Below are 27996 nucleotides of genomic sequence, written 5' to 3'. Positions count from 1 at the left end.
ATAAAGGAACAACTCAGTAGCAGGATATCTTATGTACCCCCACTCAGTGGAAGAAGATGACCCAGGCCTGGTGTTTCCCGACCCCCAGCCTATCAATCAAAAGCAGCCAAAACAGGTTCAGCCCTTTTACAATTTGAAGAGGAGTCCCTCTGACAACTCCACATGAGCCCAGCATCACCAGAGCGGAGATTACTCAGGTGCCCTACTAACAATTCGCAGCCAGGGAAAGCACTCTCCTTTCACACCTAATAAATCCACTCCAATCTGGGCTGGGCTGCCTGTCTTTGGATCCTTTTATATATATATAAACATTATTTCCAGTGTGTCTGTGAGGGTGTCTCTGGAATAGATGAGCATTTCAATCAGTTGTGCATTGTGGATGGGAATGTAAAATAGAACAGGTGCTTGGAAAACAGTATGGCAGTTCCTTGAGAAATTAAAAATCATATATATATATATGGAGAGAAAGAGAGAGAGAGTCAGTCTCAGGGGCCCATAGGACAATAACAAAAAAAATCAACGTTTGTATCACTGCATATCATTGCAGTCTCAGAAGGAGAGGAGAAAGAATAGGCTGAGAGAATAACTAAAGTAATAGTGCCTGAAGACTTCCAAAATTTGGTTAAGACACAAACCAGCACTTTCAAGAAGTTGAGAAAACCCCAAACAGAATAAACCCAAAGAAATCCATGCCAAGACACGTCATAATTAAACTTTTGAAAACTAAAGATGAAGAAAAAAAATCTGAAAAGCAGCCAGAGAGAAACAACACATCACCTGTAGTTAAATGCCAATTCAAATGACAGTGGATTTATCATCCAAAACTATGGAGGCCATTTGGGAGGCCTAGGCAAGCGGATCACTTGAGGTCAGTAGTTCAAGGCCAGCCTGGCCAACATGGTGAAAACGCATCTCTACTAAAAATACAAAAATTAGCCAGGTGTGGTGGCACATGCTGGTAGTCCTAGCCACTCAGGAGACTGAGGCAGAAGAATCACTTAAACTCAGGAGGCGGAGGTTGCAGTGAGCTAAGATCATGCCACTGCACCCCAGCCTGAACTCTAGCACTCACTGGACACAGCGAGACTCTGTCTCTAAAAAAAAGCAAAACTATGGAGGCCAGAAGGAAGTAGTACAACATATTTCAAGTGCTGAAGGAACCATCAGCTGTGAATTTTATATCCAATGAAAGTATCTTTCAGGAATGAAGGGGAAGTCATCCCAGGAAATCCCCATAAAAGGCTTACAGGAACTACAGGAACTAATCAATGAGTTCAGCAAAGTTGGAGGATATAAGATTAACACACAAACATTAATTGCATTTCTATTTACTAACAATGAACATATAGAAAATGAAATTTAAAACTTAATACCATGTACAGTCACTCAAAAGAAAATGAAATATTTAGGCAAAACACATACAGGATATGTATGACAAAAACTACAAAATGCTGATTAAAGAAATAATGGAAGAGCTAAACAAATGGAGAGACAGAGTGTGTTCATGAGTTGGGAGACTCAACATAGTAAAGATGTCAATTCTCCCTAAACTGAATTATAGGTTTTATTCAATGCCTATCAAAATTCCAGCAAAGTTTTTAATAGATTTAGACAAGTGTATTCTAAAATTTATATGGAAAGTTAAAGACCCTCAAATAGTTAGAATAATCTTGACAAAGAAGAATAAAGTGGGAGGAATCACTCTACCTGATATTGTCTTCCTATATAGCTACAGTAGTCAAGATCATATGATATTGGCAGAGGGATAAACATATAGATCAATAGACCCGAACAGAGGACCCAGAAATAGATCCAAATAGGCTCAACCAATTTTTGACAAAGATGCAAAAGCAGATCAAGACTTTTCAACAAATAGTGCTGGAGCAATTAGACATCCATAGGGGAAATAATAACCTCAACCTAAATCTCACACTTTATACAAAAATTAACTTGAAATGGATTGTGGATTTAAGATGTAAAACATCTAAAATGACCTTGAGCCAGGTGTGGTGGGTCATGCCTGTAGTCCCAGCTCCTCGGGAGGGTGAAACAGGAGGAGGATTGCTTGAGCCCAGGAGTTCTGGGCTGTAGTGCACAGTGCTTATTGGGTGTCCACACTAAGTTCAGCATCAATATAGTGACCTCCTGGAAGTGGGAGACCACCAAGTTGCCTAAGGAGAAGTGAATTAACACAGGTTGCAAATGGAGCAGGCCAAAACTCCCATACTGATCAGTAGTGGGACTGCACCTGTAAATAGCCACTATACTCCAGCCTGGACAACACAGCAAGACTCTTGTCTCAAAAAAAAAATCTTGAAAAAGAAGAAAGTTAATGGTCTCACACGTCCTGATTTCAAAACTTACTACAAAGCTCCAATAATCAAAACACTGTGGCACTGGCATAAAGGCAGGTACACAGATGGTGATAATTTTAGGTGTCAGTTCGACTGGACTAAACGATGTCCAGATACCTGATAGAACATTATTTCCAGTGTGTCTGTGAGGGTGTCTCTGGAATAGATGAGCATTTCAATCAGTTGTGCATTGTGGATGGGAATGTAAAATAGTACAGGTGCTTGGAAAACAGTATGGCAGTTCCTCAAGAAATTAAAAATCAAATTACCATATGATCTAGCATTTCTACATTTGAGTATATACCCAAAAGAATTGAAAGCAGGGCCTTGAAGAGATATTTATATACCCATGTTCATAGCAGCATTATTTGCAATGCCCAAAAGGTGGAAGCAACCCAAGCGTCCATTGGTGAATTAATTAGTAAGCTAAATGTGGTATATATATTATTCAGCCTTAAAGAGGAAGGAAATTCTGACACATGCTACAACATGGAGGGAGTGTGAGGACATTATGCTAAATGAAGTAAGCAGTCAAAAAAGACAAATATTGTATTATTCCACTTATATGTTAAATGCATAGAGATAGAAAGTAGAATGGTGGTTGCTAAGGGCTGGGGGCAAGAGGGAGTAGGGAGCTACTGTTCAATAGGTACAGAGTTTCAGTTTGGAACCATCAGAAGAGTTCTGTGGATGGATGGTGGTGATGGCTGCACAACAGTGAGAATGTATTTAATGCCATTGAACTGTACACTTAAAAATGGTTAAGAAAGTAAATTTTATGTTATATGTATTTTACCATAATTTTTTTAAAAAGAACACAGAGACCCTTGGCATTCCCTGTACTGGACATGACTCAGAGAATAAGTAAGTGAGCATCTTTTTAAAAAAAATTAAAACCAAAGTCTAAAACTTACAGAAAAAAAAAACAGAAGAATATTTCAGCATTTAGGGCTATGGAATAAGTTTTTATACTTAACACCAAAAGCATGATATATAAAAGGAAAATGTGATCATCTAGATCTTACCAAAATAAAAATCTTTTGCTCAGCAAAAGACCATGTGAAGAGAATAAAAAGACAAGCTGCAGATTGAGAAAAATATTTGCAATATCTAGACACACAAAGAACTCCCAAATTCTAAAACATACAAACAATCCAATGAGAAAATAGGCAAAAGGCATGAACCAATGTTCCACCAAAAAGGACATGCAGATGGGAAATAATTTAATGAAAGGAAGTTCCGTATCATTAGTCATCAGGGAAATACAAATTAAAACCAAAATGAGATATCACTACATACCTCTCAGAGTTGCTAATATTTAAAAAATAATGACAACACCAAAATACTTGTGAGAATGCAGAGAAATTGGATCACTCACATTGCTACTGGGAAGGTAAAATAGTACAGCCACTGTAGAAGACACTTTGGCAGCTTTTTTTTTTTTTTTTTTTTTGAGACGGAGTCTCACTCTGTAGCCGAGGCTGGAGTGCAGTGGCACGATCTCAGCTCACTGCAAGCTCCGCCTCCCAGGTTTATGCCATTCTCCTGCCTCAGCCTCCTGAGTAGCTGGGACTACAGGCGCCCGCCATCACACCCAGCTAATTTTTTTTTCTTTTTTTTGTATTTTTAGTAGAGATGGGGTTTCACCATGTTAGCCAGGATGGTCTCGATCTCCTGACCTCGTGATCCACCAGCCTCGGCCTCCCAAAGTGGGCAGCTTCTTTTTTTTTTTTTTTTTTGAGACGGAGTCTCACTCTGTAGCCCAGGCTGGAGTGCAGTGGCACGATCTCGGCTCACTGTAAGCTCCGCTTCCCGGGTTTACGCCCTTCTGCCTCAGCCTCCCGAGTAGCTGGGACTACAGGCGCCCGCCACCTCGCCCGGCTAGGTTTTTTTTTTTTGTATTTTTTAGTAGAGACGGGGTTTCACCGTGTTAGCCAGGATGGTCTCGATCTCCTGACCTCGTGATCCACCCGTCTCGGCCTCCCAAAGTGCTGGGATTACAGGCTTGAGCCACCGCGCCTGGCCGCAGCTTCTTTAAAAACTAAACATGCAACTATACTATATGACCTAGCAATTGCCCTCCTGGGCATTTATCCCAGAAAAATGAAAACTTCTGTTCACACAAAACCCACACGTGAATGCATAGCAGTTACATTTGTAATACTAAAAAAGTAGAAACAGCCCTGCTCACCTTTCATGGGCAAATGGTTAAAAAAACCAGTACGTACTAGCCATGGAATACTACTCAACAATTAAAAAGAAAAAAAAGAAAAAAAGAATGAACTCTTGGTACACAAAATGACTTGGATCAATCTTCAAGGAATTAGACTGAGTGAAAAATGTCAGCCCCAAAAAGTTACATACTATGTGATTCCATTAATATAACATTTTTGTAATGACAAAAATTTTAATGGAGAATGGATTGGTGGCTGCCAGTGGCTAGGGATGGAATGGGTGGTGGCAGAAGGGATTGTGGTGTGTAGTTAGTTGTAAGATGGTAACGGTAACAGGTATCTTTGTGGGGTGGAATTGTTCTGTATCTTGATCGTGGTTATGAATATATGAACCTGCACATGTGATAATATTGTATAGAACTACACACACATACACAAATGAATACAAGTACACTTGGGGGAAAGATAAGTGGATTGTGTCAATGGCAATGTCCTGGTTGTGATACTGCACTAGAATTTTGCAAATTGTTACTGCTATGGTTTGAATGTGTCCCCTCCAAAATTCAGGTGTTGCCCATGTGATAATATTAGGAGGTAGGGTCTTTAAGAGCTGACTAGGTCATGGGGGATTCTCCCCTTGTGAGTAGGGATGAAGGCCCTTACAAAAGAGGCTTTACACAGTGTTCAGCTCTCTTGTCCTTTGGCCTTCTGCCATGTGAGGGTAAAGGAAGAAGATCCTCACCAGATCCCACGTCTCCACTAGGCAGTGCCCTAGTGGGGGCTCTCTGTGGTGGCTCTGAGGCTCTTTGGGGCATCCTTTGAAATCCAGGTGGAGGAAACCACACCTCCAGAGCCTGTGCACTGTGCTCCCTGGTGGAGATGGCACCTCATAGATACTACCAAGGTTTACCACCTGTGCCCTCTGGAGAGTCAGCCACTACAGCCTACATCACACCTGGGTCCACCGGAGCTTCACCTTGGACAGCTGAGGAGTGCTGTACCAGTGTCAGGGAGCAGAGGTTTGGGTTGGCACAGGGCAGTGAGGGATGAGGTCCCTCTTCTGACATAGTTCTGTCCTCCAGGCCTGGGCACTCTAGGCCTGTAATAAGAAAGCCAGCCCTGATGATCTCCAAAATGCCTTCAGGGTCATTCCTCCATTGTCCCCTTGACAAACAGGCTTCCGCTAATCCATGCGACTCTCCTTATCAAACTGTTGCTTGGGAACACCCTTGGTGTTCTCTCTCAAACACACTGTTTCGTTCTTTACAACATGGCCAGGCTCAGAATTTTCTAAATCTAAGTTCTGCTTCGCTTTTGATTATAAAATCTGTTTTTAATTCATTTCTCTCTTCTTGTATTTTACTGTAAGCAGTCAAGAGAAGCCATGCCACATGCTCAACACTTTGTTTAAAGATTCCTTCTGCTAAATATTTCATTTCATCACTCATAAGTTCCTCCTTTCACAGAACACTAGGAAGCAAACACGATTCAGCCAAGTTCTTTGCCACTTTATGACAAGGATAGCCTTTCCTCCAGTTTCTAATAACATGTTCCTCATTTCCATCTGAGACCTCATCAGAATGGTCTGTACCGTACACATTTCTATGAACATTCTGATTATGACCACTTAGGTAATCTCTAAGAAAACTGAGGCTTTATTTATAGCTCTCTTCTGAGCCCTCACCAGAATAGCCTTCACGGTCCATTCATGACTATATAGGGTTTTTTCCCTAGCCTGTTCCTCCAAACTCAACTCTTCCCAGCTCCAAAGCTGCTTTCACATTTTAAACTATTTGTTATAGCAACATCCCCACTTGGTACCAATTTCTGTCTTAGTCTGTCCAGGCTACTGTAACAAAATACCTTTAACTGGGTAATCTATAAACAATAGAACTTTATTGCTCACCGTTCTAAAAGCTGAGAGTTCAAGATCAAGGCACCAGGAGATGCAGTATCTGGTGAGAGCTCTGTCTTCTTCATAGATGGCACCTTCTATTGTCTGCATATGGCAGAAGGAGCCAACTCAGTGTCCTTGCATGGTGAAAGGGCAGGCAGCTCCCTTCCACCTCTTCTATAAGGGCTAGTAATCCCATTCATGAGGCAGAGCTTCCTGACTTAATCACTCCCCCCAAAACCCCACCTCTTTATACTGTGGCATCGTGTTTTAGGTTCCAACAGGTGAATTTGGGGGTTGGTGGGGGAACACCAGCATTCAGACAATAGCACCATCCTGACCTCATGACCTGTGGCTAAGTAGGATGGAACATCGTCCTGTCTTGTCTTCCTTGATGTGTATATTAATAAGTCAGGGCGCTGTAGAGAAACAGAATCACCAGAATAAAGAGATATAAGAGGGGGTGTATTACGGGCATTGGCTTATGTGATTATGGAGGCCGAAAAGTTCCACAATCTGTCCTCTGCAGGTTGGAGACCCAAGAAAGCTGGTGATGTAATTCAGTTTGAATCTGAAGGCCTGAGATCAAGAGGAGGTGATGATGTAACTCCCAGTCCAAGGCCAAACGCAGGGGAACCTGGAGTTCTGATGTCTGAGGGCAGGAGACGATGGATGTCCTGGCTCCAGAAGAGAGAGTGAATTCACTTTTCTTCTGCCTTTTTGTTCTATCCAGACCCTCAGTAGATTGGATGGTGCCCACTCGTATTGGATGAGGGTGGATCATCTTTACTCAGTCTACTGATTCAAATGGTGATCTCTTCCCAAAACACCCTCACAGACACACCCAAAAATCATGCCTTACCAGCTATCTGGGTGTCCCTTCACTCATTTAAGAGTACACCTAAAACTAACCATCACACTGGAAAAGATGTATAAGATGTATGTATATATATTAATTTTTCCTCCTCATAGTCCTCTTCTGTTTTATAAAGAGCCTGGTTGGTGATGGTTCCATTTACAATACAGTCCATACATTTCAGAACACCAAATGGGATCACAGAAAAGGAGCAGCTATTACCAACAGATCCTGGATTTGGAGCTAGATGCAGTCAGTGATGAGAAATTACAGTGTCCCCTTTTGGGAAGAGGATGAAAACGTTTTTATTTATTATGGGGAAGGTTGTTAATCAATAGCATTTTGTTGTTCCTGTTGTATGGAAGAGGATGTATGCTGTTGTTGGGCTGTGAACGGCTAGATTGTGGGGCATGTTTGTTATGCTTTGTGGCCACCCAGCATGTTCGCAAAGACTTTTTCTCATTGGGAATGAAGTACACCTACCCAGTGTAGAAAACACAACTTGCTTCCCCAGCCTCCCTTGCAGCTAGTGAGGTAGGAGGTGGGACTCAACTCTGGAGGCGGGGCTTGGACATCAGACCTAATGAGAACTAGCTAAAACAGAGATGGGGTGGAGGAAGCGGCTTTCCATAAGACATGCCCACAAGTGTGCCATGTCAGTTTACCATTGCCATGGCAACACCTGAAAGTTACTGCCCTTTTCTATGGAAGGTACCAAATTTTTCCTAGAAATTTCTGCATAATCCTCCCTTAATTTGCATGTAAGTAAAAGTGGGTATAAGTATGACTGCAGTCCTGCCTCTGAGCTGCTATTCTGGGCACAGTGCCTATGGGGTAGCGCTGTTCCACAGTACCAGTGCCTCTGCTGCTGCTGTACACTGCCGCTTCACCAAAAGTTGCTAACACCTCTGGCTCACCCTTGAATTCTTTCCTAGGTGAAGCCAAGAACTCTCCCAGGCTAAGCCCCAATTTTGGGACTCTCCTGTCCTGCATCTCTGGGGCATAAACGTGACAGATCTGCCACTTAGACACACCCACGTGAGACTTTGATTCAGGTAAGAGGGAAGCAAGGACACCTACTACAGACTCGTGTTCTCTGAGGGTGGCAGAGGGGTTTAGTTTTGGTGGGAGGGGCAGTCGAGACAGAGCTTCTTATGAGTAGCCTTCAGCATTGTCAGTTCCAAGCTGGGATGACAGTCACACCTCCCCTGGGGCAAGTGGTGCAGGGTGGTTTGGGTTTGTTTTTGGCTGCATAACCCCAGAGGCTGAGTCTCTGGTTCTCCTAGAGATTTAATTGGCTCTGTTGTTTGCAACCAATAGCACTGGTTCATCACCCACTGTCATGCTCTCCTGAATGCCACTGTGCACCAAGTACTGTGCTGAATGGAGGGGAAGTGGCATTGTTCAGCGCTTAGAGAACGTGGCTTTGGGATCAGACAGACTTAGGTTCGAGTCTGGCTCCACCACTTTCCGGCTGTGTGCAAGTGGCTTTACCTCTCTGAGCTCCTTTGCTTAGGTTATCAGCAGTCTCAGAAGGTTGTGGGGTGAGGAATGACCACAAAGTGTCACCAGTACATGAGAGTTATAGTCTTAGGCCACAGCTCCCCAGGTACACAGGCATAGTTTTGGCCACAGAGGTTTCCAGAAGCCCTATCTCTAGCAGGAGAGAGGCAGGAGTGAGGTGGAAGTTCAAGGTGGGGTCCTGCTGAGCTGCTTTTCATTCCCTGTGTGGGATCCCATTCTCTTCTCCATTCTCCACTGGTCCCAAGCTATCATCTGTGGTGATAGCAGGTTTATCCCACCTGCAGCCAGTGGAACCTTAGGAGACACTGCTCCTCTATTTTATTGCTGACCCTCCAGAGACTTTAGGAAGCAGCTCTACAGGCTGGATACCTCTCAACCTGACCTCCAGAGACTGCAAGGCCCAAGTGCAGGAGAGGATACGGCTACTCACTAACCTTTTTTTTTTTTTTTTTTTTTTTGAGACAGAATCTTGCTCTGTCACCTAGGCTGGAGTGCAGTGGCGTGATCTCAGCTCACTGCAACCTCCGCCTCCCGGGTTCTAATGATCCTAACGATCCTTTTGCCTCAGCCTCCTGAGTAGCTGGGATTACAGATGTGTGCTAATTTTTTTTTTTTTTTTTTTTTCAGTAGAGATGAGGTTTCACCATGTGGGCCAGGCAGGTCTTGAACTCCTGACTTCAAGTGATCCACTCACCTCAGCCTCCCAAAATGCTGGGATTACAGGCGTGAGCCACTGTGCCTGGCGGCTACTCACCAATCTTTCCAGCTCTCCTCTCCTTCCGGACACCCTGCTGAAGTAAGGCATGATGCCGGAACTTGCTTTGGATGATGACATGGAAACAGAAGTGGTACACCACTTCTGGATGGCAGCACTGAAGAGCCAAGGTGTGATTCTCCACCCTGTCTTTTCCCTGGCTCTGGTCAGTCTAGAGGCCCATGTTGATATGGAGGTGCCCCAAGGTCAAAGCCTGGAATTCTGGGTCACCAAATAGAGAATGACTGCCCTGGAGCATCCCCTCAGAGCCCTAGATGTTGAGTCACGGAGGTTAGGAGGTGGTTTGTTACCACAGCAGAACTCAGTCTAACCTGACTTATTCACCAGTCCTGGTTCTAGAAAGCTACATAATCAGGGGGTAGGTAGGCCCAAGAGTACCACTAAGCCAGGATGCCTCACCTCCCATCTCATTGATCCTTTAGAAGGAAGGAAAATCCGGCCTTCCCCAGCAGGGCAGTGCTGCTCTGACCTATGCATGCTTCAGGACATGAGATGTTAGCGAGCTGCTTGGTCCCAAACAGCAAAATGAGGGAAAGTGAGTGCTCCAGAGACACCAATCATGGTGCCCACCGTCCCACAGCCACCCAGAGGCCTCTGCCCCAGAGCCTAGGATGACAGTGCCCAAGACTCTGGAGTGTGAAGGTGGAAATGCTGTGAGAATGAGGGAGGTGGGGAGAGGGCTGGAGGACAAAGAGGTGTCATGCAACCTGATATAGCAGAAGGTGAACAGACTGGAAACACAAGAGATAAGTGGAATCCGCACAAGATTTGGGGGAGCAGCCAGACCCCCAGGCCTGTCAGTCAGCCTTGTTTCAGGGTCTCTTGAGCAAGCCCATGTTTCTTCCATTCATAGCAGGACTGTGTAGAAAGGCAGTGCCAACATCCTAGGAACCTGCACCTCCTTTCTGGCCAGTCAACAAATCCACCCATGAGACTTCTCTCCCAGCCCCTCTCAGTCCTGGAAGGTCCTGTCTGACCCTTTTCTACGTATGCAGAGGTAAGTGCCATAAGGAGCCTCATTCTGCATGTGTCTCCGGGGCCTAGAATTCCATTTGGCATGGAGTGAGTGCTCTCTGTATATACTACTTGTGCCATGAAACAATTCTGAGTTCCCCAGCGAGAGCCATCTGCTCCTCTGGAGGCCACCACCTGTCTTCTAAGCTTTTGTCTTCCCGGGTGCCTGAGTCAGCATCTCTGTTATCTGACCCCTTCTGACCTCCCCTGCCCGCCGAGGGAGGGATGAGTCCATACTGCTCATCACAGCATCCCCAGGGCTCAGCACATAAGTGGGAGCACTGGTCCCCGCTGTCCCGGAGCTCCTGTGGCTCCATGCCTGGTGCTCACAGGAAACCACACCTACACAGGCCCTGGCCTCTTGTAGCCATTACCTTCAGGACCTCTCCTCTTTCATGCCCCTCTGCATCTGACCTAAGACCCACCTATTTGCCCATCCCCCATCCCCCACTGCTGCCCTTGCCTCAGCTCCTGACTCTGGGTAGTCCCCAAAGCCCAGCCCCTTGCTCTGGTCCAAGAGTCAAGGCAGGCCAAGTGCAAAGAAGAGGCTGGGCCAAGGGACACGAGTTGTACTGACTTTATTCCCCTTCACTCTTCTCACTCGCATGCCTGCTGTGCCCCACACTCTGGGGCTGTGGGGTGCCTATACACGAGCAGTTGTCAGTGGTCTCAGCACACGCCTGGGCATGGCCATTCTGCCACCACCAAGCCCTCTGTGAAGGGCACCGTGGAGACTACAGCAGCATGAGCCAGGGTTGAAGGCTCCCAGAACTGTGGCCCCAGGGCTTGAGTTCATCACTCTAGCCACCCATCCCCAGCTGGCCTGAGACCAGAGAGCCCCAAGGAGCCTGGTAGACCCAGGCTCCAGGCCTGAGTTCTAGTCAAACTGAGAAGAACTCAGGCTGAGAAGTCCAACTGGACAGTGGGTCCCCCACAGATCTCCTTGGGAGGGGATGATCCTGCCCCTTCCCCCAGCCCTGGGAAGTGAGGATGGTGCCCCAGTCCCCTCATTCTGACATCTGGGGGCATATATATTTTTTTAAATAAAAAGGAGATGTAAAAGCTAGTAAAACAGGAACCCCTATCCATACTGGAACTGCTGAGGTGCCATTATTGCTTCTGGCCTTGTGGTCTGGCAGGAAAGGAGCCCCCACCAACAACGGCCCAGGTGAAGAGTGTTTAGCACCAGGGACACAGGCTCCTATCCCCAGTGGGTCAGGGACCTCCCAGGAGAGGGGTTGGTTGTGCCCACCTAGAGCTCCCGTGACTGTCTTGACCAGTCCCTGGCCAGCTGTCTGGACCCCTCACCTGATCCCAGAGGGTTTCATCCCCACAACTGTCTCTGACCTCTGCTTGTCAGTATGGCCCGACAGGTCTCAGCCTGGCCAGGGCCACTCAGGCCCGCTCAGGCTGTAGTTGGGCCAGCAGGTGATGACACCACCAGCCCCTGTGGGAGACCTGGTGCCAGTAATGGGGACTGGAAACCCACGGAGGTCCCTGCCTACAGCCCACTGGGAGGGATCAACTTTTTTTGGGAAAATGTGAGCCAGCTCCAAAGAGCTGCCAGGCACTGGGACCAGAGGTTAGAAATAGCAACGGGGAGGGAAGTGGGGGGACCCTGAGGACATCACGGAAGCCCAAAGATCAAGGAGTGCAAGGAAGAAAAAGAGCTACAGTAAAGCAGGGGCCTGGAGTCCCCAGCCTTGGGGTGGGGGCCCTGACCGGAAGCCTTCCTCCTTGGGGAGGGGCGAACCTTCTCTCCCCTAGGACAGCAGGGGCGCCCGAGTGTATGTCTACAGCTCCAACATCAATTGGGCAGGGAAGCTGCTGGCACTGTCCCCTCCAAGCCCAGAGAACAACCAGGGTGGTGTGGCTTGGATTATAAATCCTCAGATCACTCGGGCACCTTAGGCCTGCCCAAATCTTTACAGAATAAAGTGCTTCGTTTATTGATGATTAAAATGTCCCCAGCTCCCTGCTCCAGCGCCATGGGCCTCACAAGGAGGTCAGAGGGGTTCAGTCCCCCTAACCATTCCCCCGGGGCCCAAGCCTCTTCCCACTCCAGCCATGCTGGGAAGGCAATAGTATCGGGGAGTGGTGGGGGTTTAAGGTGCAAAGAGTATAACAAACAAAATTGTATAAACACAATAGGAAAGAGCTTAACTAGGAAACATGTAGCTTATGGAACCTTCCTCCCCATATTAAAGGCAGGAATAAAGACATTAAATGACAACAAAAAAGGGTTTCCTATTAGTGCTAGCCTCATGGGGGCAAGCAATTGGGTCTACGCTGTGCCTCCCCAGTCCCCCCAATCCCCCGAGGGGCCTGAACATGCAGGCTCCTTTACCAGCAGTGCTATGGGCGGCCCACCCACTGGTGCAGAGGCCCAGGAGGGACGAGGATGCTGGAGCCAGCCAGGGACAGGTTGTGGCAGGGTCTAGAGGGAGGATAAGGCCTAGAGCGGGCCTTTGGGGGAGCAGAGATGGACACAGCCACACTTGTTCCTTCTGGTGTGGGATATATGGCCAGGGTAGCTGGTGAGGAACTGGGGTGCTCTGTGAGTAGCCACCCCGCCCCTGCCCCACTAATAGCACCTTGAAACCCTACCAACACTGTCCAAGCCTCATCCTAGAACTCTGCCCCCGAAGCTGGTGCTGCCAGTCAGTCTGCCCACCCAGGGTCTGGCTCACAGTGCTGTGAGGCACAGCAGCTTCTGGGGACATCTCTGGGACTCAGGACCCTTGGTGCCACCTGGTGCAGGTCAGGGATCCCTGGGCCTGCTGGCAGCAGAGTGAGTGGGGAAGGCAAGTCCCTGGGGTCCAGCCCCTGCCTGCCCTGCTCCACACAGTGCAGCACTGGTCTGCAGTCTTTGCACCTCGCCACCCCCCACTCCCCACGCTCACCCGGGTCCAGTCTCAGGCCCTGCCTCAGTGCTTGTGGCCCTCAGACTGGGTCTACAACTCCTCAAGGGTTTGCGGGGGTGGCACACCAACTTCTCCCCAAACTCTCCAAGATGAGGAAGCAAATTAGGGGCATAGGGGACATGGGGATAGGCTGCCGAGGCTGACCCAGGCTCTACCTGGCCAACCCCTCTAGTGCAGGCCTTGGCAGAGGGACTGGCCACACCTGCTGCCCAGGCCCCTTTCTTTCTGCTGCAGACCCCCAGCACCCCCCTCACCTGGAGGCGGGTGCTGCAAATAGTTTCTTTTTCCTTCACTTCCAAAAAAAAAAAAAAAAAATAGTAAAGGCTTCAAGGAGTCACAGAAAGTGGGGGCACTTGGTAGTGAGGTGCCCTCCACCAGCTCTGGGGGCCGCCAGCCTACACACCCCTCATAGTCGGGGCCTCAGGCAGGGCACATCCAGCCACTTCTGGACGTGGAGCAGGGCCCGGGCCCGCACTGCTGTGCTCCCCAGAAAGGCAGTGGGTCCCTCCTGGAGTGGGCCCTGGCTCCAGGCCCCAGCGGGTGCACGGGTGCAGCTCGGCAGCTAGTTGTTGGCGTTCATCCTCCCGCCAGTGCCGGCAGTGGTGGGGAAGAGCGGAGGCGGGGGCGGCAGGTGGGGTGGGGGCGGCAGGGTCTGGGGCAGCCCCGGGAGCAGGGGCAGTGCGTGCGCCTGGGGCTGGGTTGGGGGCAGGCCTGGGGCAGCGGAGGTGCCGTCGCCGGCCAGGGGGTGGCTGACGCGGAAGCACTTCTCCTTGTGGGCCTTGAGCATGTTGGAGAAGCGGAAGCGCTGGCCACACACGTCGCATGGGTACGGCTTCTCGCCCGTGTGCGTGCGCCGGTGCCGCTTCATGTTGGGCCGGCTGGTGAAGCTCTTGCCACAGATCTCGCAGATGTACGGCTTCTCTCCTGGGGGTTGGGGATGGGCAGCAGGGCGTCAGTGAGGGGTCGCCACACCTGTCTGGGGCCAGCCTCCGTCTCCCATGGAGCCATAGTTAGACCCAGCCCTGGCGCTCAGATCCTCCCCGACCCTGGGGCATTTTGTGCCAGCCTCACCCAACCCTGGGAAGCAGGAAGGATGGGTAAACGGAGGCCCAGACTTGAGAAGGGGTGTGGCCAAGATTATTCCAGGTGTCCTGAGCGGGGCTGAGAAGGGGTCCCGGCCCAGCATGGGCCTGAGGCTGACCCACGTCCCACAGGGCAGCCGCACCTGTGTGGGTCTTCATGTGCTCATCGAAGTACTGCTTCATGTTGAAGTCCTTGCCGCACCACTGGCACATGAACTGCTTGTGGCCAATGTGGATGCTCATGTGTGACCGCAGCTGGTACTTGTACTGGAAGCGCTCATTGCAGTTCTGGGGGTGGGGTTTGGGGGTGAGGCCCAGGCACAGAGCAGAAGAACAGCCTTTGTGGAGGGAACAGCTCCCCTGTGGCCACAGGGCCAAGGAGGGACACACTCAGGGGCTCCTGGGCAAGGAGATGGGGACGTGAGGGCAAGCCGAGGTGCATCTGGATGGGCAGTGCATGGGCACAAGGAGAGGCCACAAGCACCCAAGACTTAGGTGGGGAATGGAGGTCAGGAAGTGGGAAAAAGCCACAGAGTAGAGGGAATCCCATGCTTAAGGCATGAGGTCCCTCATTCTTCCTCCTGATCAGAAGCCCAGCCCCTGCCCCCACCTCCCCACCTGCAGCTCTGTTGTCTCATCTCTGAGCTCCAGGCCTGGGATGCTCCTGAATCCGCCTCCCCAGAAAGCCTGCTCCTGGGGCTGCAGCCCACACACACTTCCCACCCTGAGTGTGTGGGGCTGGGTTGGGGAAGGACGGGCAGGATGGGGGTGGGCCAGAGAAGAATAGGGGCTGGGCGGGAGTGGGAGGCAGGGGCTGCAGACCTCAGAGGGTGGGTCTCTCTCTTTCTGGACCCTACATTCCGCCCCCTAGCCCTTTGTTTTTCAGCAGCTGCTCTCCCTGATTCCTGCCCCTCCCAGGTGGCCCCTCGGGCAGGCCAGGCAGGAGATGGAAGCTCACCTCACATCTGAACGGCTTCTCCCCTGAGTGCTGCAGGGAGTGCACCTTGAGGGACATGCTGCGCTTGAAGGACTTTCCACAGGTCTCGCAGGTGAAGGGCATGTCCTTGGTGTGGGCTACGAGGTGGGCACCAGTGCCGTCATGTCTTACGGGCCTGCCCAAGCACCCCCACATTGGGCCCAGACCCTGCCTCCTGGGGCAGCCCTGTGCCACCACCCTTCCCTGGGGCTGGCCTTATACCCTGTCACAGGACCTGTGCTGATTCCCAGGAGAGGCCCCCTGCCTCCATGGCTGGGTCTCCTATCTGCTCTGAAGGTCTGCCTCAGACATGCCGGGGCTCTGTGGTTCTTTAGCCTCTGGCCAATTGAAGTGGCCAAGGCTGCCTTGCCCCCAAAGCTTCAGGGAAGGACCCTGGATGGACCTGGCTTCAGCTCAAATCCTGGCCCGACCACTGGCTTCCTGCTCAGTCTCTCTGGGCCTCAGCTTCCTCTTCTATAAAAAGGGACTCATAGTGGTCCTGAGCTTCAGGGATGGTGGGCTTTATAGGGGACCATATGCAGAAAGGCCCTGGCCTCAGGCCCTAGCCAGCAGTCTGGAGGAAGTTAGATGCACTCCTCCCAGCACCCACGGATAGGTGAGGACCAACAAACTTTAAGGATCTGGTAGGAGGCCACTGGAGACAGAAGGCTCCCCTCCAAGCTCACAGACACCAGTCCTGGTTTACCCAGCATGCTCCTGGCTGAGACCTAAGCTGCAGGGTCCCAGCTTCCAGTCAGTTCACTGTCCGCCTTGGCTACCCCTCCCCCTCAAGGCCCAGACTTGGGGCGGGCAAGGAAGGCGGTGCTATAGGGACATGAGACTCTGCCAGGCCCACATACAGCGGGTAGGCAGCCTTGCCTGGGGCAGTGGAGTGGCCAAAACACACACTTGGGGGACCTCCTTACTGTGTCCAGGCATGAACCCTGAGGGGAGGCTGCATTCAGAGAGGCCTGAAGCCCTATGAGGACCAGAAGGTAAGAAAGAATCAGAGGCACAGCTGTCATCAAACTGACACAGGGCCTGTACTAGCCCATACAGCACTTTGTATAATTAGGAAAAGGTATTCCTTTCCCTGGGTGGACACAAGCTCATGCCAGGATGCACAGCCTGGTTAGCAGTGTGCCAGCTTGATTCCAGTTCCCACCTGCCATCTTGTCCAGGCACCCTTGTGCAATGTGCAGCCTGCCCAACTGTACGTGCCAGCCCTGGCCCCAGAGCCTATCCAGGCTACACCTGCCACTGCAACCAACCTCCCCAGGCCTCCCAGATGAGAGGGGCCTCCTCACCCCTTCACATTGCCCTTGGATGTGAAGTCTTTCCCATCCACCAGCCAGAAGCTGGTCCATCTCTATCCTCCGGCTCCATCCCCCAGTGGCCCAGACTTACCAACCATGTGCTTACGCACGTGGGCCATGGTGTAGAACTTCTTCTCACAGATCTCGCATGAGAACTTCTTCTCCGCGTAGCCGTGCACGATCTTGTTATGCTCATGGAGGGACCAAAGCTTCTTGAAAGCTTTGCCGCACGTCACACACTGCAGAGTAAGAGGACTTGAGGCCCTGGGTCCTAAGTCCCCAGGGCCTTGGACCTGGGCAAGCTACTGCCCCCACTGGCCTCAGTTTTCCCACTTGAAATATGTTGGAGGGCCCTTGATGCCAAAAGCCAGCCAGCTCTGATGTTCCTAAGGTTGGGGATGAAAACTCCTTAAACATCCCCAAACACACAGCCTGGTGTCCTCCTTCATCCTTGAGTTAACTAGGGTCAGGGGTCACCTCTTCCAGGAAATTCCCCCCTCTGGGCTCATTTCAACAAGGGCTTCCAAAGGCATCACCCTTTGTCTGTCTATAGAGCTAAGGCAGACAACTAGCTGAAGGACCGCCTCTGGTATGGAGGCTACACACAGAGGTAACAGGTCCCACAGGGTGAGCCACTATCACTGCTGCCTCCTTCTGCTGGGACCTGTGCCATGACACCATGGATATCCTCAAGCGGATGAGTCCCAGAGGCACTGGCTAAGGAGGACAGCAGGAGTCTCAAGGTCCCATCAAGCAGAGAGTGGACCATATCTCCCCACTTGTTCTCCTGGACCCTTGTCCTGCCCATCTGTGCAGGACACTCCACAGGGATGGAAGCTAGGCCAAGGCTTGGGCAGAAATTGGTCAGGGTGCCCAGATTGGATGGGGCAGAAGCTTCTTTCTCCTTCAGGAGGGAGACTCAGGTGTGCAGCAGTTAGAGCATCAAAGGGCAGCCCAGGAGGCAGGCAAGTGGGCACAGGTACACAAGGGTGGGGCAGAACACCAGGTGACCCCCAGGTAACACTTTCTCCACAGGGCACTGCAATTAGCAATTAGCTCAGGCAATTAGCACCCACCTACCTGCTACTTTTCCCCCTTCTCCTGGGCCAGAAGAGGTGAAAACCACCCGTGGGAGCCTGGCTGGCCCTGTGCCACCCCACCCTGAGAAGCAAGGCTGGCACAAACAGACTCAGGCTGGCTCAAGGCCCGGCAGCCAGCTCAGCTCCCCTGCTTAGCCCCAGCAGCCTCTGCTCTTCCCAAATTTCTCACCCAATCCCTTTTCCCCAGGCCCATGAGAGCTGGCATCCCCAAAGAGCTGAAAGTGGGGGCTGCCTCCTGCTGGGATGCCCCCTACTCTATACAGCACTTTTGTGGGAAGTAGAGGATGGCATTCCTCTGGGCAAACCCCTCCTCCCATCGTGTGCTCATTTGTTGCAGTGCACAACCTGTGAAACTATACACAGTGGCCCTGCTGGCCTTCCTACAGCCCCAGTGTTTGTTAAAACCCTGTCTGACTCATCCCACCCAGAGTGGGCTGTCTTCTGGCCTTGTATGCTCAGATAACTCTCCACTGTCATCCTCCCAAGTCCATGTGTCCCCTTTGTCCCTCTGGCCAAGGGTACTGTTTGTTCCAATCCTCTGCACATCTCTTTATACGCCTAACTCTATCCACCTCTCCCAGGGAGCTCGGCTTGATGTTAATCCCTGAGCTCTAACCACCCTGAGAACTAGGCCTGGGCCAGCCTGTCTGGGGGCTGAGTCTGGTCTCCACAGACCATCTAGGCGCTGGGTGCCCAGAGCCCAGTTCTGGCCTAGCCCCACCTGGACAGCCTCTGCCCTGCCCCCAGCCACATGAGGCCCACCTGGATGTTGCGCTCGCAGTCTGTCTGCCTGTGCAGCAGCAGCTCGCTCTCCAGCAGGAAGCGCTTGCCGCACTGGTCGCAGATCTGCATGCGGCTGTGGGTCACATTCATGTGTTTCTCCAGGTACCAGCGGTTGTTGAAAACTCGTGGGCACTTCTGGCATGGATGGTGCTGCTTCTCCTCCAGCTTCACCTTGGCCCCCAGCCCATCAGTGGCTGGCGGCCCTCGGGCTGATGCAGAGGCCACTCCAGGGGGTGGCTTCGGCCGTTTCCCACCCCGCCGCCCAGCTTCCTCAGGTTCAGGGGTGCTCCGGCGCCGGGCATTCTCCCGGGACCGTGTGGCCATGTGACTGTGGGGAGGGGGGTCTGCCCGGCTGCCTCGGCTTCCCCGTGGCCCCTGCTTGCCCCCAGCCTCCCCCTCCTGCCCCTCCTCCTCCTCAGAGCTCTCTTGATCCTGCTCACTGGGCCCTTCCTCCTCCTCCTCCTCCTCTTCCTCCTCCTGCTCACTGTGCCCTTCCTCCTCCTCCTCTTCCTCTTCTCCCTGACTGCCACCCTCTTCCTCCTCCTCCTCCTCCTCCCGTCCACTGCCACCACCTTCCTCTTCCTCCTCTTCCTCCTCTTCCTCCTCGTCGTCCTCCTCCTCGTCGTCCGAGTGTCTCTGCAGCCCGTCCTCCCGGCCCAGAACCATGGTGGCCGGGCTTGGCCCGGCACCTGGCTTCCCCTCTGGCCCCGTGGACACGTGCAGTGTCTGGTTGTTGAGGTTCACCTCCACGATGATCTGGGACTGCTCCCTGCGGCTGTAGGTGCCAGAACCCCCAAGCTCTTCCTCCAACTCTTCTCCACCCTCCAGCTTGCACAAGCTGGCCGGGGGCCCACCGGCCTCCTCGACACCACCCTCCTTCTCCTCCTTAAAGAAGGGCTGGGCTGGCCCAATGGTGGCAGGCACGGTGCCACCAGCAGTCCCTGCCCCGTCCTCAACACGCACCGAGTAAGGGTCAGGGCCCTCGCGGGCGTAGATCTTAGGCAGGCCTGGGGTGTCGGCCTCCTGCTTGATGTCACAGTAGTAGGGCGGTGCAGCTGGAGTGCAGCTGGCAGCCGGCTGGGCCAGGGCCACAGTGCCCGGACCTGGTGGGCCTAGAGAGCGGGCGTCCAGCAGCTCTTGGCAGGACGCAGCGATGTCGGCCATCTGCAGCAACGAGGCGGCGCTGAGCACCTCGTGGACGTTGGCTGCGTTGACCAGCAGCTTGGACGTATAGATGAAGTTGAGGATCTGCTGCAGGCCACCAGGTGCCAGCGCCTCCAGGGACAGCTCCACACGCTGCAGCTGCTTGTTCTGGGTGAAGAGTGAGTGGAAGAACTGGCTGTAGGCGGCTAGCACACCCTTGTGTGCTGGAAAGACGCTGCGCTGGGGCACCAGCACCAAGTCCACGTCACAGAGGTCAGGCTGGAAGAGGCGCTGCTCGTTCAGGCGGCCCATCAAGCAGGCAAAGTGCAGCGCCACATCCTCCACCAGCGAGAACTCGGCCGCCGGGGAGTCAGTTGTCTTCTCAACCAGCAACTGCAGGGACAGAGGGCACAGGAGTGGGTCAAGGCCAGTGGGCCCCTGCCCACCCTTCCCCTAGCACTACCCCCAGCATGGCCGGCCATCCAGGAGGCGGGAGCCCATCACTGGTGGCTCCACTTTACAGCAACAGAGCCGAAGCTCTAGCAAGGAAGGAATTCAAGCCTGAGTGAGTTGCCCTCAGAGCTCAGACTCCACTCGTGACCCTCTGAGGCCGAAGATCAGGTCCTGTCACTTTTCTGGGCCTCTGGGTCGTCTCCTGTGAAATGGGAAAAGTCATCCCAGGAAGGGAAAGAGAAGGAAAGGGGACGAAAGAGAGACCACAGTGACCAACCATCCAGGTTTGCCAGGGACCTGGGCATTTTCTGGGGTGCAGGGCTTTCAGTGCTAGAACCAGGACCATCGCAGGCACACCAGGACTAGGTGGTCACCCCAGGAGGGCCACAGGCATTCCTTCAGTGTTTCCCCAGCCCTGTGGATTCTCTCCACATATTCACTCACACATACCAATACAAACAAGCTTGCCCAGCCCCTAATACCTCAAGAACAGAATCCGGGCTCACTGCTCACAGCCCAGCCTCTGGCTATAGAACCCAAGGGGTAGCACCTGAGGGAACCCCTCATTGCAACAGCCGTGCAGTTGCTACAGAAGTTGAAATCTGTGAAGAAATCCAGCCTCAGGGCCTATACCTTCTCCCTACTCTGGTCCTGCTGCACTGCCTGGTGAGGTCCCGTCATCACAGCCAGGGCTTGGGCCAGGCTGCCCCCAACCCCTGCCTACAGCCTCAGGTCTAGCCCCCAGCAGCTCTCTCTCACCCAGGGGCTCTGCAGGGGTGGAAGGACACAGCTGTGGAACCTGCCTACCATGCTTGCAGGCAAGAGGCCCCAAGGCCTGCCCCAGACCCTTTTCCCTGTAGACCCCCAGACCCCAGGTCAGGTACGGTCCATGTCCACAGGCTCTGGGAAAGCCCTGCCTTGGAGGTCACACCATCTGGGGCTTCCACAGCCCTAGGGGAGGCCCTCAAAGTCTGATGGGTCAGACTATCAGGCCTGTGGGCCACATCCAGCACCTGTGAATTGCCTTGAATAGAGTCCAACTCAGTCACCCCCGGCTCTACCACAGCAGCCTCCCCAAAAGGTGGGCAGCACAGACAGGCAGCCTGCCCAGTCCCTGCACAAGGACCATCGCACAGTGATGTGCAGATGTTCAGTTAATATCCACCAACCACCAGCCCGGCTGGACCAGCCCCACTGGTTCCAGGTTCTGGCTGTCCTCAGGGTCTGCCCAGCCAGGTCTGAGCCTCCTGAATTCAGGAGGTACCTTGCCACAGTATTTTGATGGCCACAAAACTATCAGCTCCATAGCTGTCAGCGCCTCCCTGGGGACCCTGGGATGAATCCTGGCCCCATCCATTCATAGCCTACCCACCCCCCCACCACCCATGCCAGGCCTTCCATTGCCAGGACAGCAGTGGGTAGGCTGGGACTGAGCAGGGGTGGTGGTGGTTGAGTTCCTCTTCTCATTCCATCTGAATGAGAGAACCTACCCTGGGCCTCAGGAGGAGGCTCCCTGAGCCACCAGGGGCCACCTGTCTCCAGGCCTGTCCTGGATCCTGCCCCCTACACCCAGCGGCCAGGGCAGCAGCCATCCTGTGCTCCCTCACATCCCAGTCTGGCCAGGCCCCTGGCCAAGGCTACCATCTTCCTCGAGTTCTCCACTACACCCCTTACCCCAGCCAAGAAGCCAGCCATCTGCCCCTCTGTCCCAGGCTGTCCAGGCCTGGCCAATCTAACTGGGACGTGGCACCAAGCCCCTCCCATCTCCCTCCTCTGACTCATTCTGATTCATCTTCTGGGACCAACCCCTACTACACAGATGGAGAAACCGAGGCTCAGAATGAGAGGGTTCCACAATCCGGAGCCCCTGGACTCCCAGCTCTGCTAAGACCACCCCTTCCTTGCTAGACTCCACATGGCTGGATTTCTGAGCCTTTAATGACTTAAAAAGCAAGAACACCCCTTCACCTGGAGACCAGTCATGCTTCCTCACACTCACCACTACCCCCTCTACCTGCTTCCTCCTCCCTAGAGCCACTGCACCTGCAGGTCAGTGAAGGATCAGGGTACAACTTGGGTTGCAACAGGGGCTCCTTAGGGTCTCCAGGGGCTAAAGAGTGGCAGGAGAAGTGGCTTGGATAAGGGCTTGCCGAAGCCAGGCCTGTTGGGGGAAGTCCATCCCAGGCAACGGAGCCCCAGATCTCTCTGCTTTCCCTTTATGGAATGCCCTCCACTGCCCACCTGTGCCCACCTGCCACAGGGAAAGGGCAACCTTCCCATGTGCACTTTGGCCTCCAGGCCAAATGAGGCCTGACTTTGGCCCTCTGGCCTCTCAGCAGGAAAGGAGGGGAGTGCTGCCTCAAACACTCCATTGCTAAGGTGGTACCCTCAGACAAGCCAGCACCATCCTTGGCCCTTGGGGGGCCCTAAACCTCACGACCTGATTGGACTCTCTTGACTGGGCACAGAGATGCTGCCCAAGTCTACAAGTGGCAGCCCCTCAGCAGGGTTCAGCCACCTCCGTGTCTGGCCCTACCACACAATGCCCACCAGCTGTGCTGGCCTCCACGGCCAGATGTGCTAGTTCCCGGAAGCAATGGGTGCCTCTCCCCATCCGGCTGTGCCAGCTGCAGTCCAGGTCACTCCAGCCTAGCTAAGATGCAGGACCAGGGAAGTGGTCAGGCACTCTGGTTGCCAGGGGGTTTCATGCCTTCAAACCCTTGCCCCAAGTCAGGCTGGGGATTGGCCAGGTGCCAGGGACATCTCTCCAGGCTGCTCACCCAAGTCAGAGCCTTCTACACCTGAGGGGTACCTTGCCTCACTGAGGAGAAGCCTCATCTCTCTACCCTGCCTCAGAGCCTCCCTGGAAGGCCCCATGATGAAACCTGGGGAGTCCATCTGCGCCCCCCTCCCATGTCAATTCTTTCTACGCTGGGCAGCAGTGGATGGGCCCAGACTGAGCAAGGGGGCACAGGCTCATGACCTCTAGGCTCCTCCTTTTGGTGAGGGAGTGTCTATGCCAGCCTCCTCTGTGCACATACCTCCCCTCTTTCCCTTGGAGATAGACCCAGAGAGGGCGGGGGATCTGCCCAAGGTCACACAGGAGTTGGTACTGGAGCTATGGGTGTCCTCCCACACCCCCTTGGCCCGGGTCATCCCGAATCCCCAGGCAGGGCGGCTCCAGCGCCCACGTGGCCCAAGGCCCAGGCGGGAATCCGACTCCCTCTTTCCCCCATTACCCAGCCCGAGGGCGGCGCCGTCCGGGCGCAGGGGAGCACCCTCCTTTGCCGGTGCCTAGCAAGACCTCAGCCTCGAGCGCCGGCGCCCCCACCCCAGGAATTTAACCCCCTCCCCACCGAGAGCCGCGCCACAGCGCCGCATTCCCAGCCCGCGGGACCCAGCAGATGGAGCCGGGAGACCGGGGGAGGGGGAAGATCCCTCCAGCCCCTCCACCAGAGCCCGCGGGCAGTGCGCCTGGGAGGTCAGAGCTGGCAGGTGGGCGGATAAGCGGGGGGACAGGCAGGGCCCTGCGTACCATGGTGCCGTGGCGCTGGGGGCTCACAGGGCCCCGCGGGATCGCGCTGCCCCCGGCGGCCAGGCCGGGGCCGCTCCATGAAGCGCCGCGCTGGGGGCCGCCCCCGCGCAGGGCCCCGCGACCATGGCCCCCGGGGGCGCGGCCGGGCAGGCGGAGGCGCAGGGCCGCGGCGAGTCCAGCGCCGAGCAGCTGCGGCCCCAGAGCCTCGGGCGCGGCGGGCGGGGGGCGCGGGGCGCCGATTGGAGCCCGCGCGTCAGCTGGGGCCGCCGTCTGGACGCTTAAAGGGCCAGGCCGCCTGCGTGCCGGCGGGGGGCGCGGACACGCGTGGTGTGCGCCGTCCCCTTGCAGCCCGCCCTGCTGCAGGCTGCCCTCCACCCCTCAGCCCCTGCTCCAGCCCCCAGCCCGTCCCCACTGCTCATATCCGAGCAGATGGACCCCGGCCCCACCCTCCCGTGCTGAGCCTCCTTTCTGCCGGGAAGTTCGTCCGGGAGTCAAACATCGGTGCCCTCCGGTTGCGCCACGGAGGGGAAGCTGCCGTGAAATCAGGAAGCTGAGAGCGCCGGGCCCCGGATCCGATCAGAAAAGGCTTCCACCCGCTTCTCTGAGCGATCCCACGCTGATCCTACTGAACCCCGCACCCCAGCCGCGCTCACCACCCCCACCCTCTTGCCTGGGCTGTTCTGACCTGGGGGTGAGTCTGGGGTCCCCAACTGGTCCAGTCTCCCATCCCTATCCCAGGGCGGCGCAGGGCTCATTTTGCTCTGTGCCTCCAGGACTTGGCTCCAGTGGACCCATACCTACCTGGTGGCCTCATGCCGCATAGGGCCACCCAGGGCAGGAGATTTAAAACCCAGGACTACAACTGCAGCGATCAAGTCCTCTAAGGTGACTGGCCCAGGACCAGGAGACAGAGGGACCAGAGGAGTAGGGGCCAGAGGCTCAGGCCCCACTGTGCCCCTCTAGCCGTGTGACTTGACCACTGCTGAGTGGCCCCCCCTGCTCAGCCTCTGCTGGGGAGATGCAGCCAGGCTTGCGGAATGCTGCTCTGGCATGGACACCCGTGGGGGCAGGGGGCTGGCTCTGTTGGCAGGAGGCTGTAAAGGAATGCCGCCAGGCTGAGCAGGCAGCAGGGTGGGGACCACGGGGCACTAGACCTGGCAAGGTCTGGATGGTGACTGGGCCACCATTGTAGAGGAGAGGCCTCTGTGAGCATCCCCTACTCCTACCCCAAGTTGACTACTGCCCATCCTGGGTCACTCTCATGTTGCCCCCATCCTGATATTCCGCACCCCTCCCCACATACGTGCGCTTATGTTTACATACAAGTCCATGTCCAGCTGCAACAGTATCTCCTGGGTATGCTGCCCTACTCATGAGTGGGCAGGAACTCTGGCGCTGGCTCAGGGTGACTTGTTTCTAGGTGCCAGAGGAGAAACGGAGGAGAGACCAGGGTCTTAGGCAGGTGCCATGAAACAGCCTGATGGTCTGTCCCCTAAGACTGCAAGGGCTTCCTCCCCGACCCCCACTCTCCACCAGAATCAGAGGGCTTCAGGACAAGGCTATCCCAGAGCCAGAGAGAAAATGTCTCAAGGGCCAAAGCTGGGGCATCTGGAAGCCCCTGGCAGCTGCTGCAGACATCCTGCACCTGCATGGGTGCACAGACAGCTGGCCCAGCTCCCAGAAACCCCAGGTTAAGGCCAGGCCAGAGCAGCTTACATGCTTCTGACCAGCTAGCCCCCTGAGGGCTGCCTTCTGCCTCTTCCTCCCAGCCCACTTCCTCATCTGACTCACAGTGGATCCTAGCACTGGCCCAGGAGGTAGTAAGGGAGGGGCTGTGTGCCCATTGGTTGGATAAGGACTCTGAGGCTCAGAGCAGGACAAATCACTTAGGCATCAACATCAGGAACCAGGGGAAAGGGAGGTGGGGAGAGGGGACCTCTCCACGGGCCGGAAGAAGCCTGACAGAGAGAGCTGCATGGGACATTGCTAGGCCCACTGCCAAGTCAAAGCTTGACAGAGGGTGTGGCCAGCGTGACTGAGGTAGTGATGCTGGTGGCCCTGTGGGGCCTTGTTGGGGCCTTGGCTCCAGCAGTCAAGCTGCAGGAAGGGCTGGAGGTTGGGTGAGAAGGGAGGGGACGGGTGGTAGGGGGGCACTCAGTCTCCCTGAAGGCCTCGGCTATTCCCCTTTTGTTTCTCTGGCCTGCAGCTCATCGGCTGGGGAGTCCCAGGGCAGAGCCTGAGCTCTGTGAGCAGCTGTGGGCACCTGGCAACATTGGACCTGGCAGGAAGGAGTGGTTTGAAGAGCTGTCCGGTGGGCCCAGAGCTGAGCCTTGAACTTGAACTAGAGCAATGAGGGAGTGGAAGGGCTTTCCAGACAGAGACAGCTCCTGCAAAGGCCAGGAGGTGGAGACAATTTAGTGCCTGCAGGGAACTAGAGGGGATTTGGTGTGGTGGAGTCAAGATTCCTGTTGATCAGTTGTCTGGTCAGTGGGAGTGAACAGGTAGAGCTAGGCAGAAGCAGAATTTCTCTCTTGGTCCTGATGAGGGGCATGCAGTAGGAGCTTCACTTCAGGGAGGTCAAGGCAGGCTTTCTGGAGGGAGGGACTGAGTTATTGTGGAGGTGACTCCTAAGCCAGAAATGCATGCCCCAGGGATGAGTCAGGAGTCTGGAGATGCTCACCCAGCAAGGGCAGAGCTTAGTGATCCTTCACACATTTGGGATTGGGTCCTGGCAGGGTCAGGAAAGCTATGCCCCTGCCTCTGGAAAACAGCTCATGGATTTTCTTTCAATTTCCCTAGGTATCTACCCTCAGTGCTGGAGTGTCCCCAGGCTTGGTTGGGGAAACCAGATTCAACCCCACTGAAGTTGGAAAGAACAGCCCAGGTTGTGGGTATGCATGTGTGGGAGCAATGCAGGGCTGAGTCGGCTCAGAGGGCATGGAACTGTGTGTAACTGAGCCTGGGCAAGAGGGAGAGCAGAGTGGGCAATGCCAGAAAAATACAGGCAATGCAACTCAACTCACACATCATGGGGCCGGTGGGGTGGCAGGGAAGTTCAAAGCTACCCACTAGGTGCTGACCCAAAGCCCAAAGTTCTAAGCAGGGCGGGAAAACATGAATCCGCTGGGTGTGGGGTAAGGGTGGAGGTTACACCTGAATTCTGCCTCCACTGAACCCAGCACTAATAGGCTACAGCTGCCCTTGGTTGGGGGCCTCATGCAAACCAGCAGGTTGTCTGGTTTCCTCTCACAGCATAAACATCATGGCTTTGGCATTTCAGGTCTCTTTTGCAGCTTCCAGGATCCTCTCCTGCCCTGTTAGTTCTGGGGGTCTTGGGCCTCTCCCTAGTGATTGAGCCTGGCCCCAGACATGAACCCTCTGGGACTCCTTCACTTCTAGAGGCACCACCTCAGGGACCACCATCTCTGAACCACTGATGTATGCTTGGTTTTCTAAACATTTAATACACCACAGTTCTAGGAGGAGGAATCCCTAGCATCCATTTTTCAGATAAGCTGAATTATAGAGAGGTCAAGCAAATTGTCCTCCTTCTGGTTACCCAACTGGGAAGTGGCAGAGTAGAACTTAAACCCAAGCAGTCTGGTTCTGGGCCAGAGTCCTTAAGGATTGTACCGTAGAATAGTTGCTCATAGAAGTCCCCCTGCTTCTTCAAAATAAAATCAAATTAGGCTGGAGGCATTGAGGTCAGTGGGGACTCTTTTCAGGCTTTCTCTGGGAACCTGGCCTGATGGGAGATTTTAGTTACTAGAGGTCTTAGGTGACCAGAGGCTGGTGAAGTGCCAGCCTATACACCCAACCCCTGTGGGCCAGGTCCACTGGGAGGCAGACTCGTCTGCAGGCTGGGAAGGGATAAGCACCCCTGGTTGTCTATCATGTCTGAGTGTGCCAGCCATATATACCCTCGTTCAGGGTTTATGAGCCATAGGAGGCCCAGGATCAGGGCTCAAGATGCAGAATGCAGGTGTTTGTCCTGAGACCTCAGGTCACTCCATTTGTTGTTTCTCAGCTAGGGTCTTGCTCTGTTGCCCAAGCTGGGCAGAGGTGCAATCATGGCTCACTGCAGTCTCCACCT

General features: G+C 53.9%; 2 protein-coding genes across 3 annotated transcripts in view; one reads left to right on the top strand and one right to left on the bottom strand.

Annotated features, from left to right (window-relative positions):
- Positions 1-27996, top strand: part of HHATL (hedgehog acyltransferase like) — a 464648-nt gene that overhangs the window by 23494 nt on the left and 413158 nt on the right. The window lies entirely within an intron of this gene.
- Positions 12516-24014, bottom strand: ZBTB47 (zinc finger and BTB domain containing 47). Of its 2 annotated transcripts, none has more exons than XM_050780374.1 (6): positions 23904-24014; positions 18752-20308; positions 16981-17128; positions 15556-15671; positions 14741-14885; positions 12516-14439 (listed from the first exon to the last, which is right to left on the bottom strand). In XM_050780374.1, the coding sequence occupies exons 1-6, from the start codon at positions 23904-23906 to the stop codon at positions 14078-14080; spliced, it is 2331 nt and encodes a 776-aa protein (XP_050636331.1). In that variant the 5' UTR covers positions 23907-24014; the 3' UTR covers positions 12516-14077. The 2 variants fall into 2 exon arrangements, with proteins under 2 accessions (XP_050636331.1, XP_050636332.1); XM_050780375.1 differs by lacking the exon at positions 12516-14439 and adding an exon at positions 16500-16552 and having other exon boundaries at positions 14745-14885.

This window comes from Macaca thibetana, chromosome 2 (genome assembly GCF_024542745.1).
Source record: "Macaca thibetana thibetana isolate TM-01 chromosome 2, ASM2454274v1, whole genome shotgun sequence".
NCBI lineage: Eukaryota > Metazoa > Chordata > Mammalia > Primates > Cercopithecidae > Macaca > Macaca thibetana.
Note: the sequence above shows the minus strand (reverse complement) of the source record. Positions and strands in the feature narration are given on the sequence as shown.

What these genes read in the sequence shown, in the direction of transcription:
- ZBTB47 (XM_050780374.1), bottom strand. An exon ending in ACTGCGAGCGCAACATCCAG is followed by an intron (nt 17,129 to 18,751) that starts GTGGGCCTCATG and finishes CTTACTCTGCAG; the next exon opens with TGTGTGACGTGCGGCAAAGC. An exon ending in GCACATGAAGACCCACACAG is followed by an intron (nt 14,440 to 14,740) that starts GTGCGGCTGCCC and finishes CCCAACCCCCAG; the next exon opens with GAGAGAAGCCGTACATCTGC.